At 36.0% G+C, this 16,225-nt stretch overlaps 1 protein-coding gene across 3 annotated transcripts in view; it reads right to left on the bottom strand.

Annotated features, from left to right (window-relative positions):
* The window catches only part of ATP8A1 (ATPase phospholipid transporting 8A1), a 110,338-nt gene that overhangs the window by 1,163 nt on the left and 92,950 nt on the right, over positions 1-16,225 (bottom strand). For all 3 annotated transcript variants that reach the window (XM_034064721.1, XM_034064719.1, XM_034064720.1), the window contains 2 exons: positions 7,309-7,397; positions 6,816-6,908 (listed from right to left, as the gene is read on the bottom strand). In XM_034064721.1, coding sequence (XP_033920612.1) covers positions 6,816-6,908; positions 7,309-7,397 — 182 coding nt within the window. The remainder of the gene's footprint in view (positions 1-6,815; positions 6,909-7,308; positions 7,398-16,225) is intronic.

Genomic DNA, 16,225 nt, shown 5'->3' on the forward strand with positions numbered 1-16,225 from the left:
TTGGCCACTTCAGCCTATCTCCCTCCTTCTCAGCAATACTGAGTCTGCTGTATTACGTATTTACTGTGCGGTAATGTGATCCAAATGAATTTCCATTTCAGCCCAAGTAGAAAACAGGACTATTAAACAGTTTTTAAACCAAGACTCAAGCATCAGCTGAATGCTGGAAACTATAGTGAATGGAGTAGGGAAGCTACTAGGTTTCCTTTCTATCCACCTTTCTTACATGTAAAGTTTTCTCAAATAGGATTTACATGACTAAATAAATAACAGACTAGCTGCAGCTCAGAAAGCCTTCAAAATCTGACAATTTTGATAACATATTAAAAATGACTCACATAACCCCATTAATTTCTTCTTCTAGATTTGATATTCACTGTGAATTAGAGCTTCTTATTCAGAGAAATATCAACCTACTACTTAAACGTTTCCAAAGCTGAAAAATCCACCCCCTTCCCATGTGAACTGATCTAAAAATTACTTCACTTGGGAAAAAAAGAAGTATCTCATGTTTATTCTGAGTATATAGTGATTTGATTTTGTTAATTTTGCTAGATTACCAAAGTTGTTGCTTGTGTAAGGGCGTAGCAGGTAAAATGGACTTCACATACCTATGTTACTAAGTTTTGAACAGTCAAATGACTTTTTAATATTATTGTTAATTAGGTCTACAGACCTTCCTTGCCAGGCTACTGACCAGACAAAGTGGTGCAAAGAATGGCTAGATTGGTTCCCTTACTAGATTAGCATTCAAACCATTACATTAGAAAGGCTCATTCTTTCTTCAGTGAGTATATACCTCATATGTATGAAGTTGAACAACTGTGTTAAACTGCAGAGACTAGCAAGTCACTATCTCCCCTTCCTGTTTCCCTCCAGTCTGGTGGTAAAAACATATACCAGAAGGTGAAAGCTTGACTCTTCAAAGTTGGAAGAGAGAAATAAACCTACTATTCCCACACCCATAGAGGAATGCTAACTGCAAAATCTACAGAGTAATGGGATAGGCAGGGAAAGTGCTCCTGTGGCCATGGTTTGAATTAAAATATGGAATGAGACTTCCTTGTTAAAAAAAACAAAATCAAAAAATCCCAACAACAACAACCCTTGCACCCCTGCCCCCCCCCCCCCCCCCCCCCAAAAAAAAAAGAAAAAAAAAAGCCACCAGAAAAATATTAGGCACCAATTCCAGGAAAGCTGTTGGCATCTGCTGACTGAACCAAGAATGGAGAGGTTGGAGTAGGGAAACAGATCTTTGTCTCAGTGTTTTCATAAGCTAGCTCTTTGGGGATTAATCTTGCCCACCCTCCCTGCCCACCAATTGCTCCTCTAAGCTGCACAGAAGCCTTGTCTTTTAGTTCAGAACTACAAACTATTAAAGTGACGAGATTAATAAAAAAATATAGACTGAGGTTTAAGCCACAGGGATACAGAGAGTGAATAAATATCTTCATGTAAGATGGGAAAGAGGTGGAAGAACATGTGAATACCTATGATACAGCTATATCTGCTTTGCAATACATGTGAGAAGCCCTTCTTATTGTGAGTTGACATCAGCTAATTTCTATGAAATTTTTGTTTTTGACAGGTGCTTTCTACCAAAGCCCCATTTTATTAAAAATATAGCAGGCTTATTCTAGAATTTTTGGTACCACCATTATTCTTTGCTTGCATTCCAGAATGAAATGTTCAGATTGCTTTAAGCGCCTTTAGTTTTACGAGAACACGAAGTATGCACGTTTCTTAGTTTATGTTTAATGAAATGAAGTTTCCACTGCACAGACCTGATTGCTGGTACAGAAAATACAAATAAAGAAGGAAATACATTTGGGAAAAGAAAAATGCTTCCAGCTATTCAGGTATTAAATTCTGCGCTATTTCTATACTTGAAATAGTGCAGACTCTTTATTATGAATCACCCTATTCCCATTCAAAAGCATATTTAAAAAAACAAATGCAAAGCCAATAAAACATGGTTTCATAATTAATCAATGATAAATCATAATGCCTATGCTTATGCCTTACTAAATGGCTATGCTTATTATGTGTACCTATATGGACAAGCAGAATATTAAATATTTTTGAAGATGAAATGTATACATTTACAGGTATTTAACAGCATTTATAGAAAACTTTTTAACTACTTTATATATTCTTGACCAGCCACTTAGATGGTCTAAAAATAAATTCCAAGGGCACTGAATGAAAAACTGTAATTATATGAAGCAGCATGTGCAGTATATATATCTAAAGATGTTTCCACAGGTCTGGGCTGTTATTGATGTTACTGTTAGTCTATGCAGCATTAAATTCAGTAAAAATATTTTTGTACTATTAATAGTGTTATTCCAGTTTAAGCATGGTATCAGAAAAACTGGTTTTGAACAGTGATTTATATACAAAAAGTATCCTTTCACCTTAGTAATTCCAATTTTAAGTAGAAATGGCCTTGTGGCATTCCAATCACAGACGCTGTAATGACAGAATTAATACTTTTTGTGGAATAAATTTTTTAATCCACTGAAGCTATTCTAATTGCTGCATCAAAAGAAGTGTGACTAGCAGGTTGAAGGAGGTGATTCTGCTCTTCTACTCTGCTCTTGTGAGACCCCACTTGGAGCACTGTGTCCCTTCATCAGCGACTGTAGTGATAGGACAAGACTAATGCGTTCAAACTTAAACAGGGGAAGTTCAGTTTAGATATAGAATCACAGAATCATAAAATAGTTAGGGTTGGAAAGGACTTTAAGATCATCTAGTTCCAACCCCCTGCCATGGGCAGGGACACCTCACACTAAACCATATCACCCAAGGCTCTGTCCAACTGTCCCTTCAACAATGCCAGGAATGGAGCATTCACAACATCCCTGGGCAACCCATTCCAGTGCCTCACCACCCTAACAGGAAAGAATTTCTTCCTTATATCCAGTCTAAACTTCCCCTGTTTCAGTTTTAACCAGTTACCCCTTGTCCTATCACTAGAGTCCCTAATGAAGAGTTGCTCCCCAGCATCCTTATAGGCCCCCTTCAGATACTGGAAGGCTGCTATGAGGTCTCCACGCAGCCTTCTCTTCTCCAGGCTGAACAGCCCCAACTTTCTCAGCCTGTCCTCATTTGGGAGGTGCTCCAGTCCCCTGATCATTCTTGTGGCCCTCCTCTGGACTTGTTCCAACAATTCCATGTTCTTTTTATGTTGAGGACACCAGAATTGCACACAATACTCCAGGTGAGGTCTCATGAGAGCAGAGTGGACACAGAGAGGGCAGAATCAAGGAAGAAGTTTTTTACTGTGAGGGTGGGTGAGGCACTGGAACAGGTTGCCTAAGGAAGCTGTGAATGCTCCATCCCTGGCAGTGTACAGGGCTAGGCTGGACAGAGCCTTGGGCAACATGGTCTAGTGTGAGATGTCCCTGCCCATGGCAGGGGAGTTGGAGCTAGATGATCTTAAGGTCCTTTCCAACTCTAACCGTTCTATGACTACTGTTTATGCTATCAAAGCACTATCAAGTCGATAGTGTTCCAACATGAAAGTTTATTTTTCTGTTGGAAAAGTGACCATACAAAATTTTCACTTTCTTGATCAAGATGTATTTCTAGTTAACTGACAAATATATGTGATAAAACCAATTTCAATGTGTTGCCCATAGAATAACAGAATAAAGTATTTTCATAGAATCACAGAATGGTTTGGGTTGGAAGGGACCTTAATGATCACCGAGTTCCAGCCCCTACCCCAGGAAGGAACACCTTCCACTAGACCACGTTGCTCAAAGCCCTGTCCAACATAACCTTGATATTTTGGATGGTTTTTGGGGAAAAATCTGATTGCACATCCTTACACACACTGTAATAGCAAGATACAATAGGAATGCTTTTCCTGAGCCTTCAATTGTAACAACTTCAAATACCCTTCAAAATCCCTTTCTGCAACTTATGAGACTCAAAAATATTTATAATAGTTCAATCATTTTTCTGAAGATGCAAGTCAGTTCATCATAGTATTTCTTTAATAAGAATACTTTCTCCATAAAGGGTGAAGTATTGGCTCCATTACCTGAATTCAAGATGTAATTAAAAAAAAAATAGAGGGAATAAATGCTTAAGAGCTATGAAGATGTCTAACATCCATTGATTTGTATGCTAGATGGATGCTTGTATACCTCAAAGAATACAAGTCTAGTAACTCCATGGAGAAGGAATGCACCTAAGAAAGACATTCTGTCAGGTACCTAAACTTTCATGAAGCTCTCTTAACTACTTAATTGTGGGATAAAAAGATAATTATAAAATTAGCAGTGAAACCCCCAAGTTCATCTTGCCTAAATAAGAAGGGATTTTGAAGACATTCTGTAGGATGAATGAAGAGCATATTGCCTAGACAACTTAAGTAAAAGTAGCTGAATTTGGGAATACAGCAGTCTCAGGAATGCAAGTATGTAACACTAAAACCGCAGGTTTCCTTACTTTCTTCTGCATCCACAAGATGTTCCCCTTTTAGCACTGTCTGGTACTAATGTCTGCTTTCTTTTCTGGAATTCATTCTTTTATAACTTTGCTTTTTGTAAAAGAGCAAACAGCACATATTGCTTCTGGCTCAAAGCTCATCACATCGACATGTAGCTTGGCTAATTTAGAGGAAGATCTTGCCCTGAAGCTGCCTGAATAAGCACTACCACTGGAGAAAGGCATCCATAACAATCAATTTAGATCACCTTTAAAGGTAAGAGAACTTATTCTTGCAAGCACTAGTTGGGTCTTGCAGCAGTGAAGGAAAAGGATGCTCAGTGCAGGAACAGCCATCAACTAGGGGATTTTGCAGTACCTGCAGTCTGAAGCTGCTGCTACAAAGATAGCATACGCAGCCTCATAGGAGACACTACACAGTTAAGTGTTCCTATGCTGTTGTGGTTTAAGCCCAGACGGCAACCCAGAAGCACACAGCTGCTCACTCACTTCCCCCCTTACTCCCCCCACTCCTGGAGGGATGGGGAGGAGAATCAAAAGAATGTAACTCCCACGGGTTGATATAAGAACAGTCCAGTAAAAAATGTGTAACACAAACCACTGCTGCTACCATGAATCATAACAATGATAAGGGAAATAACAAGGGAAGAGAATATAACCTCTCACCACCAGCCAACCGATACCCAGCCCAACCAAGCAGTGATGTAGCCCTTCCGGGTAACTGCCCTCGGTTTATATGGTGGGCATGACATACTGTGGTATGGAATACCTCTTTGGCTAGTTTGGGTCAGGTGTCCTGTCTCTGGTTCCTTCCGGCTTCCCCTCCCCCCTGGCAGAGCATGAGACTCACAAAGTTCTTGGTCAGAGTAAACACTACTGAGCAGCAACTAAAAACATCGGTGTTATCAGCGCTGTTCCCAGAATGGAAGTCAAAAGCACAGCAGTGCACCAGCTACTAAGAAGGAGAAAAATGACTGCTATTGCTGAACCCAGGACATATGTATACCACCACACTAGACTAAGCATTCCATAAGTGGTGGGATGAACTATCAGGTCTCATAGTACTGCCTCTCATACTTGTCTGTGGTACCAGGGAAGATACTAGAATGCCACCACAGACAAAATGTTTTTGTGACAATAAGTGCTAGGAAAAGAAAGAAAAAGTAGGAGCAAACACAAGCTGGATATTCCACCCATTAGAAATGGTGGTATCCAACGTAATTTGGTTTCAGCCTGGCAAATCCTAGTAAGCTGATGAAGGAGGGATTCAGTAAGACTGAAGGAGAAAGGAAACTTAGGTACCTTTATGAACAAAAGGCACTTCCTGAAAATTTAACCTAAAATAAAATAAGTGGCTGTTTGTGGTTTTGGTTTTTTTTTTTTTTTTTTTCCTCCTGGTCTCTTTTCACACATAGCTTGGTAGGAAAAAAGCCTTCTTGGCTAAGCCATTTGCCATGAAGATACTGAAAGAACAGTAATCCAAAGGAGAAAGAACGGGAAAATCAAGTTTTAAGTTTTGGCTTTTTTTAGACTTCACAAAAATTAGGAAAATGAAGACAAGGAAAGAAAGCCATATCTCAGTCAAATGGCATGAATGAATTGGAAGTGGCGGAAAGGGAGACTTTGTCATCTCATACTCCCATCCAGCAAGTGCTTGCTATAGATTCAGTTGGGGTTAAAAAATCTGAAGTATTTTAGTGAGTGCACACCTTTAGGCTGAATTTGCACATATAAGAATGTCCAACTGCTCAGATTTACTTCTCCCTTTTCAGATTACTTGCCTAACCCATAGAAGAGGATGTAATAAGGGAATTCTTGTGGAATCTTCAGTTACAATTATTTCTTACCTCATATAGATTAGTCAAATTTGTTTTCTCTGCACTGGCATTAGATTAAAAGCCAGCTTGTTCTATTAAATTTCAGCAAATCCTAGACAGATTTTGCTGTTTGCAATTATATACCAACCAGGTCTTAAATGTGTGTGTATATATATATTTTTAATTGTGCTTAGGCCAAATTTATAACTATACTAGTGAATGATGTAGGTTTAAAACTCACTGTGACTTTGTTAACACAGTCTAAAGTGACACAATTAAAATCTGTCTCAACTTACCTAGAAATGTAACAGTCAGCTACAATGAAACACATCACTGAAAGCCTTTGGTAAAAACATAACTAAGCATATGAAAAAACATACAGGCTCAGCACACCTGAAACCTTTACAGATGCTTTTTGCTTGTATGGATTTTGAAAAATAACCTTTTGCCTTTTGTCTTTGATACATGTATAAGGCTGAAAATATTTAATTTTTTTTTTAAAAGAAGAGAATGATCCACAGATTTTTACAGTACCTCTTGCCATGCACAACTGCCCCAGGATCCTCAGACTTTGCTTCCAGCTCCTGAACTTCATCTACCAGTGTCTTAAAAGTAGCTCTCTTTACTCTGTAAGTAATACAAAATACTGCCAGATTTACTCTTCTTGAAAGTAAAAGAACAGATTGTTTTAATACTTATATAAACATTCAATTTACAAATCCATTTTTCCCAGATGACTTAAAATTAATCTTTACAAGAACAAATATAAATAGGCCTAAATAATGTATTTTATCAGCTGTTCAGGCAAATTAGAAGTAATAAATATTTATTAAAAAGACATTAAATTATTGAAACATTTAAAATACCACTAATGCTTGTAAAAAAATTTGTCAAAAATAAACAAGGTGAAAAATATTTTTTATGATAACCAGAGCTGATCTTAATTTGTTTTTCTTATGTTAGTAATTAGAACAAATATTTAAAAGTCAGTACTTTATCCCATAAACCTCAGCATTTCTGTACTCACACTTTGTACACTACATCAAGAAGTAAGGCTGTCATAGGAATACATAGAAGTCCCATCCAAAAAACTCCAGAGCTGAACATCATAGCTGCCTGGAGGGAATAAAGCACAAAATGTAATGATGTCATTACAAGAACTGGGAAAAAACCCCTAGAAATCTAAATTACTTGGTTGAGAGTATCAAAAAAACAAATTTAAAGGAACCATTCTATACTCTCCAATGTGAAATGAAACTTGAACTCCTTTCTAAAATCTTGAGCCACTACAGAAATCCAGTAGATAGTAAGTACTAATTCCTGTTAAGAAGCTGGTAGAAAGACCACACTGCTTAGGTCTTTGTGGGGTGGGGGGGTGTGTGTGGGAATCTATCCCTCCACAACCCTGCTCTACACCACTGTGCTGACTGTAGACATTTCCATTAAAATCAGATTTATTGAAATTCCCTCCGTCCCCAATCTCTGTCAATACATTATGAGCACAATTTCTTATTTGCAATCAACCCTAACATTTCTGACAACCCCTGATACGGGTATCAAACACTGTTACAATGATTTTGCAATATAATTCTGATCGTTCATTGTACTGCAGTTCCCACACTGCCAAAGACTCAAAGAAACTGCTTAAAGATGAGAACTAAGAAAACAACAAATCATGGAAGTATGCAACATATTACTAAATGAAGATTTAACACATTAATGCATGGTGAAATATTTTGCAAACCAGATCACTGCTTTTAGCTGTGTGTTGGCTATTTTATACGCCACTTGATAATACATAAATATATATAGAATATATATTTCCGCTGTTCATGACTTGGTCTGTAAACATACTAAAAACTAAAACACAGTAAAAAGTCAAAACAAACATAATGTACTGACATCATAGGAAAAAAAACCCAACAAAACCACCTTTAATCTACCCTTGTAATTCATGCCCAAGTATCTACAACAACAGTATTATGGATGCAAGGAGTATGATAAATACATAATGAAGTATATTACTGAAGATAGTTTTGCAGTCAGTATTAAAAATAACTTTATAATGTAATTAGATTGCACAGAGGCTGAATATAACATTGCTACACAACAATACTCTTTCAAATCCTTTGCTTCATTACTTGGAGACTAATTCCTTTCAAAGGTTAAACCTCAGTATGTAACTAAAATAAATAAGCTGACATTTTCCCAACATTAATTAGAAGAAAACTGCAGGTAGCTTGCAGCATCTAATTTCTGAATGCACATACATGAACATTTTAGAATTATATGTGCTATGTCGATGCATAAAAACAAAAGTGAACTATTTTCAGGAAAAAAAAATCTCATTCTCTTATAAATCACATAAAATGTTCTTATTTTTGTATCCAAATTCCTACTGGCACTGATTCTTTGGAAAGTATAAGAATGTATTTCAGCTGAAAATTCAAGAAACTTTACATAACTACATTAAAAGGACAAAGATATTGCCTGAAATTCTGGTAATTATTTCTGCCAACAGCTGTCAGCAAAGGTGTAAACACTGAACCACGACAGGTTCAAAATAAAACAATTCATATTTTCAACAGAGGAAAAAAAAAAGGAAATTTTGTATCAGTAAGTGGAGAAAATGCATTAGCACAGTCACTTTGTAAGCAAAACATGACTTGACACATTTGATGAAATAGCAATTTCCTTAAATAGTTTAGTTTTAGCAACTAATAGTTAATGTCTATCACAACTACATTTTGCAAGACATTTTATAATTACATAGCAATCAGAGAGACCAAGTTTCCTATAAACAAGCACAAAATACAACTTGAAGTAATTATGACTTTAACTTCCTATTATTAACAACATTTTTTTAAAGAGCCGTCCTTGCCTTAGCCACCCTATATTAAATGTTTTCTGGTGAAACAGCAAAAGTGATAATGTAGGTCTTAGGATGTTAATTCTGACTATTGTAATGCTAACTATGAATGGAGGAACAACTGGCGCCTACTATTCAGTCCATCCAGCCTTTGGCTTTACAAATGAACAACATGAATTGAGAAAAAAAAATAAAAGAAGTTTTTCTGCGTCATATTTGAAAGCCTGTCAGATTTTTTTTTCCTTTACAGAGTTAATCCAAACCTAAAAGATTTAAAGCTGACATTCGCATTAAAGACAGAGGGCCTCTTTGTATTTTTTGGACGAAGAAGGGAAAAAGTAAAATCCCACAGAGGTATTTCCTTCCTTTCTGTACAAGAAAGCTCCCCCTCACTCTGTAGAAAACATTTTTGTCTCTAACTTTTCACATCTCTCTACACATAGGCAGGTCATCTGGGAAATGGCAAACCAATCCTTTTCAGACAATGGCACTAACAGGAGCAGCCTGTTCTGGGGACGGACTCTGGCTGCCTCTGTTCGTGGTTTACAAATTGTTCCTAATGTGAGAGATTTGTGGTCTATGCCAAGTTTTCCCCCTTTAGGCCTTGTGAAACCAAATGGAATCTGCCACAAAAGTGGCTCCCAGGGGAATTCAGAAGTAATCCAAAATGAGAGCTGGGAAGCTTAGTTTATTGTAGGACTTACAAGTCCTGCAGGGAGGATAAGTAATTCGTTGTATGTGTAGCTCATGCTTACTATTAGGACTTTCTAAAATGAATTAACATAGTTTATTCAGTGCAATGCACAGATTTTTGTATAAGTTCTTATTAAAATGAAATAAATTCTGAGAAATACTCCCTTTCATCGCTTAGTGGCAGATTAGAAATATTGGCTGTAAAACATTTTTAATGCACTGACGAAGACATACTGTTAGGAAATTACATGCCAAAATGAACAGAGAATATTCCCTTTTTCACTATGAAATGATCTGCCAGAACAGCCACCTCAGATTTTAAAAAGCCTTCTAGAAGAGAGATAGATGAAAAGAACACTAAAACTCTTGCTGCAGAAAAGCTTACGAAAACACTATCATAACACTTTTGGTTTATTTATTTCACTTTGGATTATTTATTTCAGATATCTAGGTACAAACTACAGAATCATTCAAATAATACCTCCTCAACACTATCAAACAGGCAAGAGCTTCTCTTCTCAACAACCTACAGACACAACACCACTAGTTTTAGTTACCTGCGTGTGTTTGCCTTCCTATATGCTGAAGTCTTACTGTTGTATTAAAATAGATCTGCGGTAACTCTTAGTGCAGTGAAGTTCCTACAAGTGAGTTCTTGTAATGGCTCTTATCTTTCTTTATTATTTAGAGTTTAAAAAAACATCCAACAGTTATTAAGAACTACACAGGAACTCTGCTTATTAAGTATATTAAACAGGGAGACCATCCCTTTTCTGCAAATACAAACTGAAGCCTTACTGTCTTCCCCAGAAAGGGATGAAATGCAAGACTGCACCTTATTACATATTCTTGTACTAGCTTAGAGTGGCTGCTCATTTTAACTATGTGAATTAAGTTTATAGACATTTAATTCCTTCCTTGCATTTTATGAAAGCTTACATAACCTCAATAGATATTTTACATTTGGAAAAAAAAGCCCAAACAAGCCAGTAATAAATCATGGTGCCAGAAATAGCAATTAGGAAAAGAAATTATCAGTTGCTATCTTTGTTGACTTCAGACAGTGTTTTCAAAGATAAAAAGCAAGGAAAGAGTAAAGAAAAAAAGCTTCATAATAAATATTAATATCTGGAAATTTCCTCACAAAGCTGGAGAAGAGAATGATACACAAACAAAAAAAGCTTCCCTGAGAATTAGGAAGAGAGAGGTTCTTTCAGCAAAAGTCTGGCTAACAAGGTTGTGCTACATCTTGAACTAACATACCTGAAAAACAACCTTTAGAAAATTAAAGAGAATTAGCCACTTGGATGTGGAATCCGATAAGCTAGCAAGACAACATACATCACACTACTTCTAATTGTGCTTGTAATCAGAAAATGTTAGTTGTTCTGCAAGAGAAGGCTAGATTGTCCTCCTTTGCCTCAGAATCAAAGATGCACAGGGAAACCCGAGCTGAATCAAAGATGATGTAAGAAACAGTATCTGGCAAAAGAAATGTAAAGCCATGAAGAACAGATGGGTTCTTGCGGTTCTACAGAGTTTGTTACCAGGATAGGGGCTATCTGCATTGCAACAGGTGTAACCGGAAGGAGTACAGGAAACACTGAGTTTCAGCAGAATTTGTAAAGAACTGAAGTTATTCCCCACTACTGCACATCCAAAGATGAAGTTACTATGGAGAATGAAGGCATCTGAATATGATCAATCTTAAGTGTAGCTGTATTCATAACTACAATGGGAATGTGTACTGAATTTGATCAGTAACATTATAAACAGAAAAAAAACCCCCATAGCTTTTGATTAAAAAGGAGATTACAATAACACGCTGAAGAAAAACATTCAGTTAAATGCCAATATCAGGAAAAGTAACCAATAAAAAAGAATATCAGAATGGTAGTATTACCAAGACAAACCATCATAAGCAGAAAAGGTAAATATGGTAGTTCAAGGATCAGCTCTGTGGTTTCTGTTTGTTCCTGTGCAGTCAAAGAAGAATGAGAATGTAACTACTGAATATGGGAAAGGATCTTTGAAGTATATTTGGAAATAGCATATTTTGGCTAACAGGTATCTAGTACTAGACTAAGTACAATTAAACTGTGAAGACCTGAGAACTCAAAATGAAAACTACGTAATGGGAAAAGAAAAACCCCTTATGAAAATACTTTGGATTCCTGAAGTGAAAGACTAAAAGCAAACTTCATATTTAAAGAACTAGATAAGGTAAAATATGTTAGTACCAGTATGGTAACATAATTTTAGGCTCTCAGCTGAGGATAGATGAATAAAATGGATATGTGTTATAGGATGAATTCTGATTCACTTTAAAAAAATCTTCAATAAATCACTGAGATTTTTCAAAGTAATATTCTCCACAAACATACATTAAAAATTTGTATTTCTTTAAAGAAGAGGTTCACATATGTATAGAGGGGAAGACAGAAAAATATTACTGATTATTGTTTTGTAAAGACTCACAGGTCTGTAAAAGCAAGTTGGGAAAACTTGGGAAGGGGGTGAAAATGTGCTAAAAATGGGGAAAATGCCTATAAGGGCCTTCTGCTGAGAACGGGCTTGAAAATATTTTTTGATACGAAAGACCCCCTGAGCTTTTGTTGTTTGATTTTAATGTTCTTGAAAACTGTAGTACCGACATGCTCTCTAAATAAGTAACAGTCCTTTGCTGAAAATTCAGTAAACCCAATTACTTCCCCCAAAATGAAGAACCAGAATTTTGGATAATATTTCAATCCAGATCAGTAATAAGCAGTGAAGCAAGGGGGAAAAAACCCCAAACAAAACCAACAAGCTGACTAACTCAGCATAACTACTTCAGAAATTAGCCACTGAAGAATGGCTACTTTCCACAAGTTTTGTGATAATGAAGAATTGAGAGACTTGGGTATTTGTTTACCATATAGAGCTCAAGAAGTAAAGATTGTCAACTGAGTTATCTTACAGGTTTCCTTAAAAGCATGGCACAGTACTTTCTTTGTTTCATTGAGGGACTTAGAATCATTACTTTTCAAATTTTAGAGGCATTATTTATAACTCCCCAGCTAACACTGAGGAAAAGTAACACAGTAATTTTCTTAAATATACAACCATTTAAATTTATTTATTCTGCTGCATCCTGCAAAAATTATTAAAATAACACTCATCTGGTTTTAAAAATCCAAGAGACAAGTATCCATTAATAGCACTTTTTACAGCTGGAGGGACAACACAGCAGGGAATAAACTGCAAGATCCTCATAGAGAAGCTGTTGATGATCAGGCTGGATGAAAAGCCAGTGAGGTAGACTGAAAACTGGCTGAATGGCTGGTTCCAGAGGGTGGTGGCACAGTCTAAGGGGAGGCCACTAACTAACAGCATATCCCAGGTGGCAATACTGTGGTCCAGTCCTGTTTAACATCTTCATTAAAGATCTGGATGATGGGGCAGAGTGTACCCTCAGGAATTTTGCTGATGACACAAAACTGGGAGGAGTGGCTGATGCACTAGAGGAACCTCAAAAGGCTGGAGAAATATTTAAGGAACTAATACTGTTAATACAGTATATTCTCATACATCTTTCCTACATGGTGCAGGTAAATCATCCTACAAGGAATATTACTGGTTTTTTGCAAAGATTCTGCAAACCTCAACCAAATGATCCAAAGTTCTGTAAAATACAGGCTTGTTCCTTAACTTCAGTTTCCATCAGTAGTTTTATAGATCCCCTGGGTCAGACAGAGCAGAAACAGATGGTGCTCTGGAGGACTTTACATTGCATTATATACAGTACCACAATAAATTAAAAACCTCTGAAGATACTGAACTTTTGCTTTTAATCTCAATGTCATATTTCTTATTCCACTAAGTGTTATAATTTTAAGTTATTAGTCACATAGGTGTATAAAAAGAGGCCTAACAACTCAAAGCATGTAACGGTAATAAATCCAAAAGAATTGGAAGTTGCATTAGCGTGAAATATACAACAGGTTGTTTTTTCTCTTCCTCAATTACAGGTTTTCATCTCATAGCACAACCACACTTGCCCAAGAGATAACCATATCAGTTTAGAAATGTACCTATTTTATAATACAAAAAAATCAATCTGCTTTTTTAAAGTGACATTAAAGAGAAAAGTAGCTTTTGGAATTGCAAGGATGGCAGCACTAATGGAAGATTCTAGCAGCTTTATAACTTACTGACATGAATGATAATGACTCTTAGTAGGTGATGCAAGTTACAGAAACTTCGTAAGTTAATGCAATTATTGCAAAAGGACTGCACGGATATAAAGCCACACAGCAATTTAATCACAGCATCACTTCTTTCAAGTGCTTACAATGCACAATATGACAAAACATGGGCAATGAGAAACTTCTAGTTTTAATCACAGATTTAAAATTAATTTTGTTCAGCATCACAAAACAGCCTTCTCTGTACTGGAATTTCAAAGAAAGAAAAATTACATCTACACAACAAATATCTCATAAAATATGAAGACGCCTGGCATTTACTTTTAGAAATTTATACAAGCTACATGTTGTTTAAACTTAGAAAACATTGTAATTTGCTTAAAAAATACTGAAGGAATACTTAACTTACTCTGTGAAAGTTCCACATAAAGGAAAGTATCAACTTCAGTTATATCAGTGTAGTAGAGAAAGAGATTTAGGCAGCTGATTTACTCAAGTCTGCAATGAAAACATTCTAATCTGCAGTGGTACCTTTTTTGAAAGCCAATGGAGATTATTTTATGTAATGGGTCAAAACTGCACTATGATCCACTTCCCCAAAATGGTGTTAAATCTAACAAAGAAGGTTGTGGTTTTTTTTTCTTGGTTTTCTTTTTTTTTGCTTGTTTATTTTCCCCCTTCCTTTCTTGTATATCTATACTTAGAAACATTTTTTTTTACAGCTAAAACATTAACAAAATAATCTTTAAAGCTAGTTGTTCAGATGTGAAGAGACATTACTAAAGATTAACACTGTTGCTGTAATAAAGACTATGTTAATAAAGACTATGTTACAGATACTGCACAATTGTTACAAAATCACTGAAAACTTTTGAAATGTTTTCCATGTTTCTCTCTCATATGCTGTGTATGAAGTTCCCTTCAACAGAAATTACGTTTTGCCACTACTGCCAAAATTGTCCTAGCAGAAAAGGTATTTTAACAGTTTGCTATAAGAAGATAAAACTCTAATTCCTAATATATTAGGATCCGTATCTAGGAACAGAAGAATATGTTCCCTAATTCTGAGAACAAAGTTAAGAACAGAATTTTTACATGAGTAAGTCTGAAGTACAAAAAAAATAATACGAAGGTAAATAATAACTTTAGCTTTATTAATGGTAAAAAGACTTGTGTTAGACTACTAAAAGACTCATAACTTAAACCTGATCTGTTACAGTACCTGAACTAGCCATGGATCCTATATAATTAACTACTTAGGTTACCACCCCATTTTTACCATATATCCTTCAATTTTACAGCCCATTTTTCCATTTTGTTATGCTTCATAAATCCCATTGCTTCTCCCACACTTTTCACCCATTTTTCCTTCTAGACGGTCTGCAGAAAGACAATGGTAAACTGTCAGTTTTCATCTGAACACCATAAATCAGGTAAAATAAATGAAGTTTTCTAGGAACTAGAAATTATATTTTAAAAAAATCAATCTGCTTTTTTGAAGTGACATTAAAGAGAAAAGTAGCCTTTGGAACTGCAAGGATGGCAGCATTAATGGAAGTTTTCTAGGAACTAGAAAACTAGGAACTTTTTTAATTAAACTGGAATAGAAACTGTTTCAAGGCTGACAAAATGTAACTGGTTTCTTGTTTGAATGTTGATTCTAAGGTTCTGTTAGAATTTTACAAAGGAAACATTTTTCCGCTACTGTAACCCAGATGTCTGTTATCAGTCTCTAACAGTGGCCTAGACGATGACAAAAACTGCTGGCACTCTGTCAGAAAGTCATAATTTTTCATTTCACTGTATTTTCTTTTAGAGCACAGCACTCTACAGTCTTTCCTTCTGTATTACTAACACACAGCAACACATGTAAAAGCTAACTTTATCTTTTCTACAGTTGGAATGATACACAAGATGATGGAAACAAAATCAGTTTAAAAAGCAGGGAAAACTTGCAAAATTATGTAAGATACTTGTTTCTTTGTTTAATAAATTACTGGGTGATGCTATGATACTAGAAGATGAACACAAACCAGAAATTCTTGGGATTTAACTTTGGGCTGCTAGCTTCAGCTCTATAACATATGATTGTTTTTGCAGCATAAACAGACTCTTCTTCTGTTACAACTTTATTTTTCTCTTGAGGCATTATCTTGTAGTGTTCTCTGTTTAAACTTATGTTGCTCCTTATGTAG

This window comes from Melopsittacus undulatus, chromosome 7, assembly GCF_012275295.1.
Source record: "Melopsittacus undulatus isolate bMelUnd1 chromosome 7, bMelUnd1.mat.Z, whole genome shotgun sequence".
NCBI lineage: Eukaryota > Metazoa > Chordata > Aves > Psittaciformes > Psittaculidae > Melopsittacus > Melopsittacus undulatus.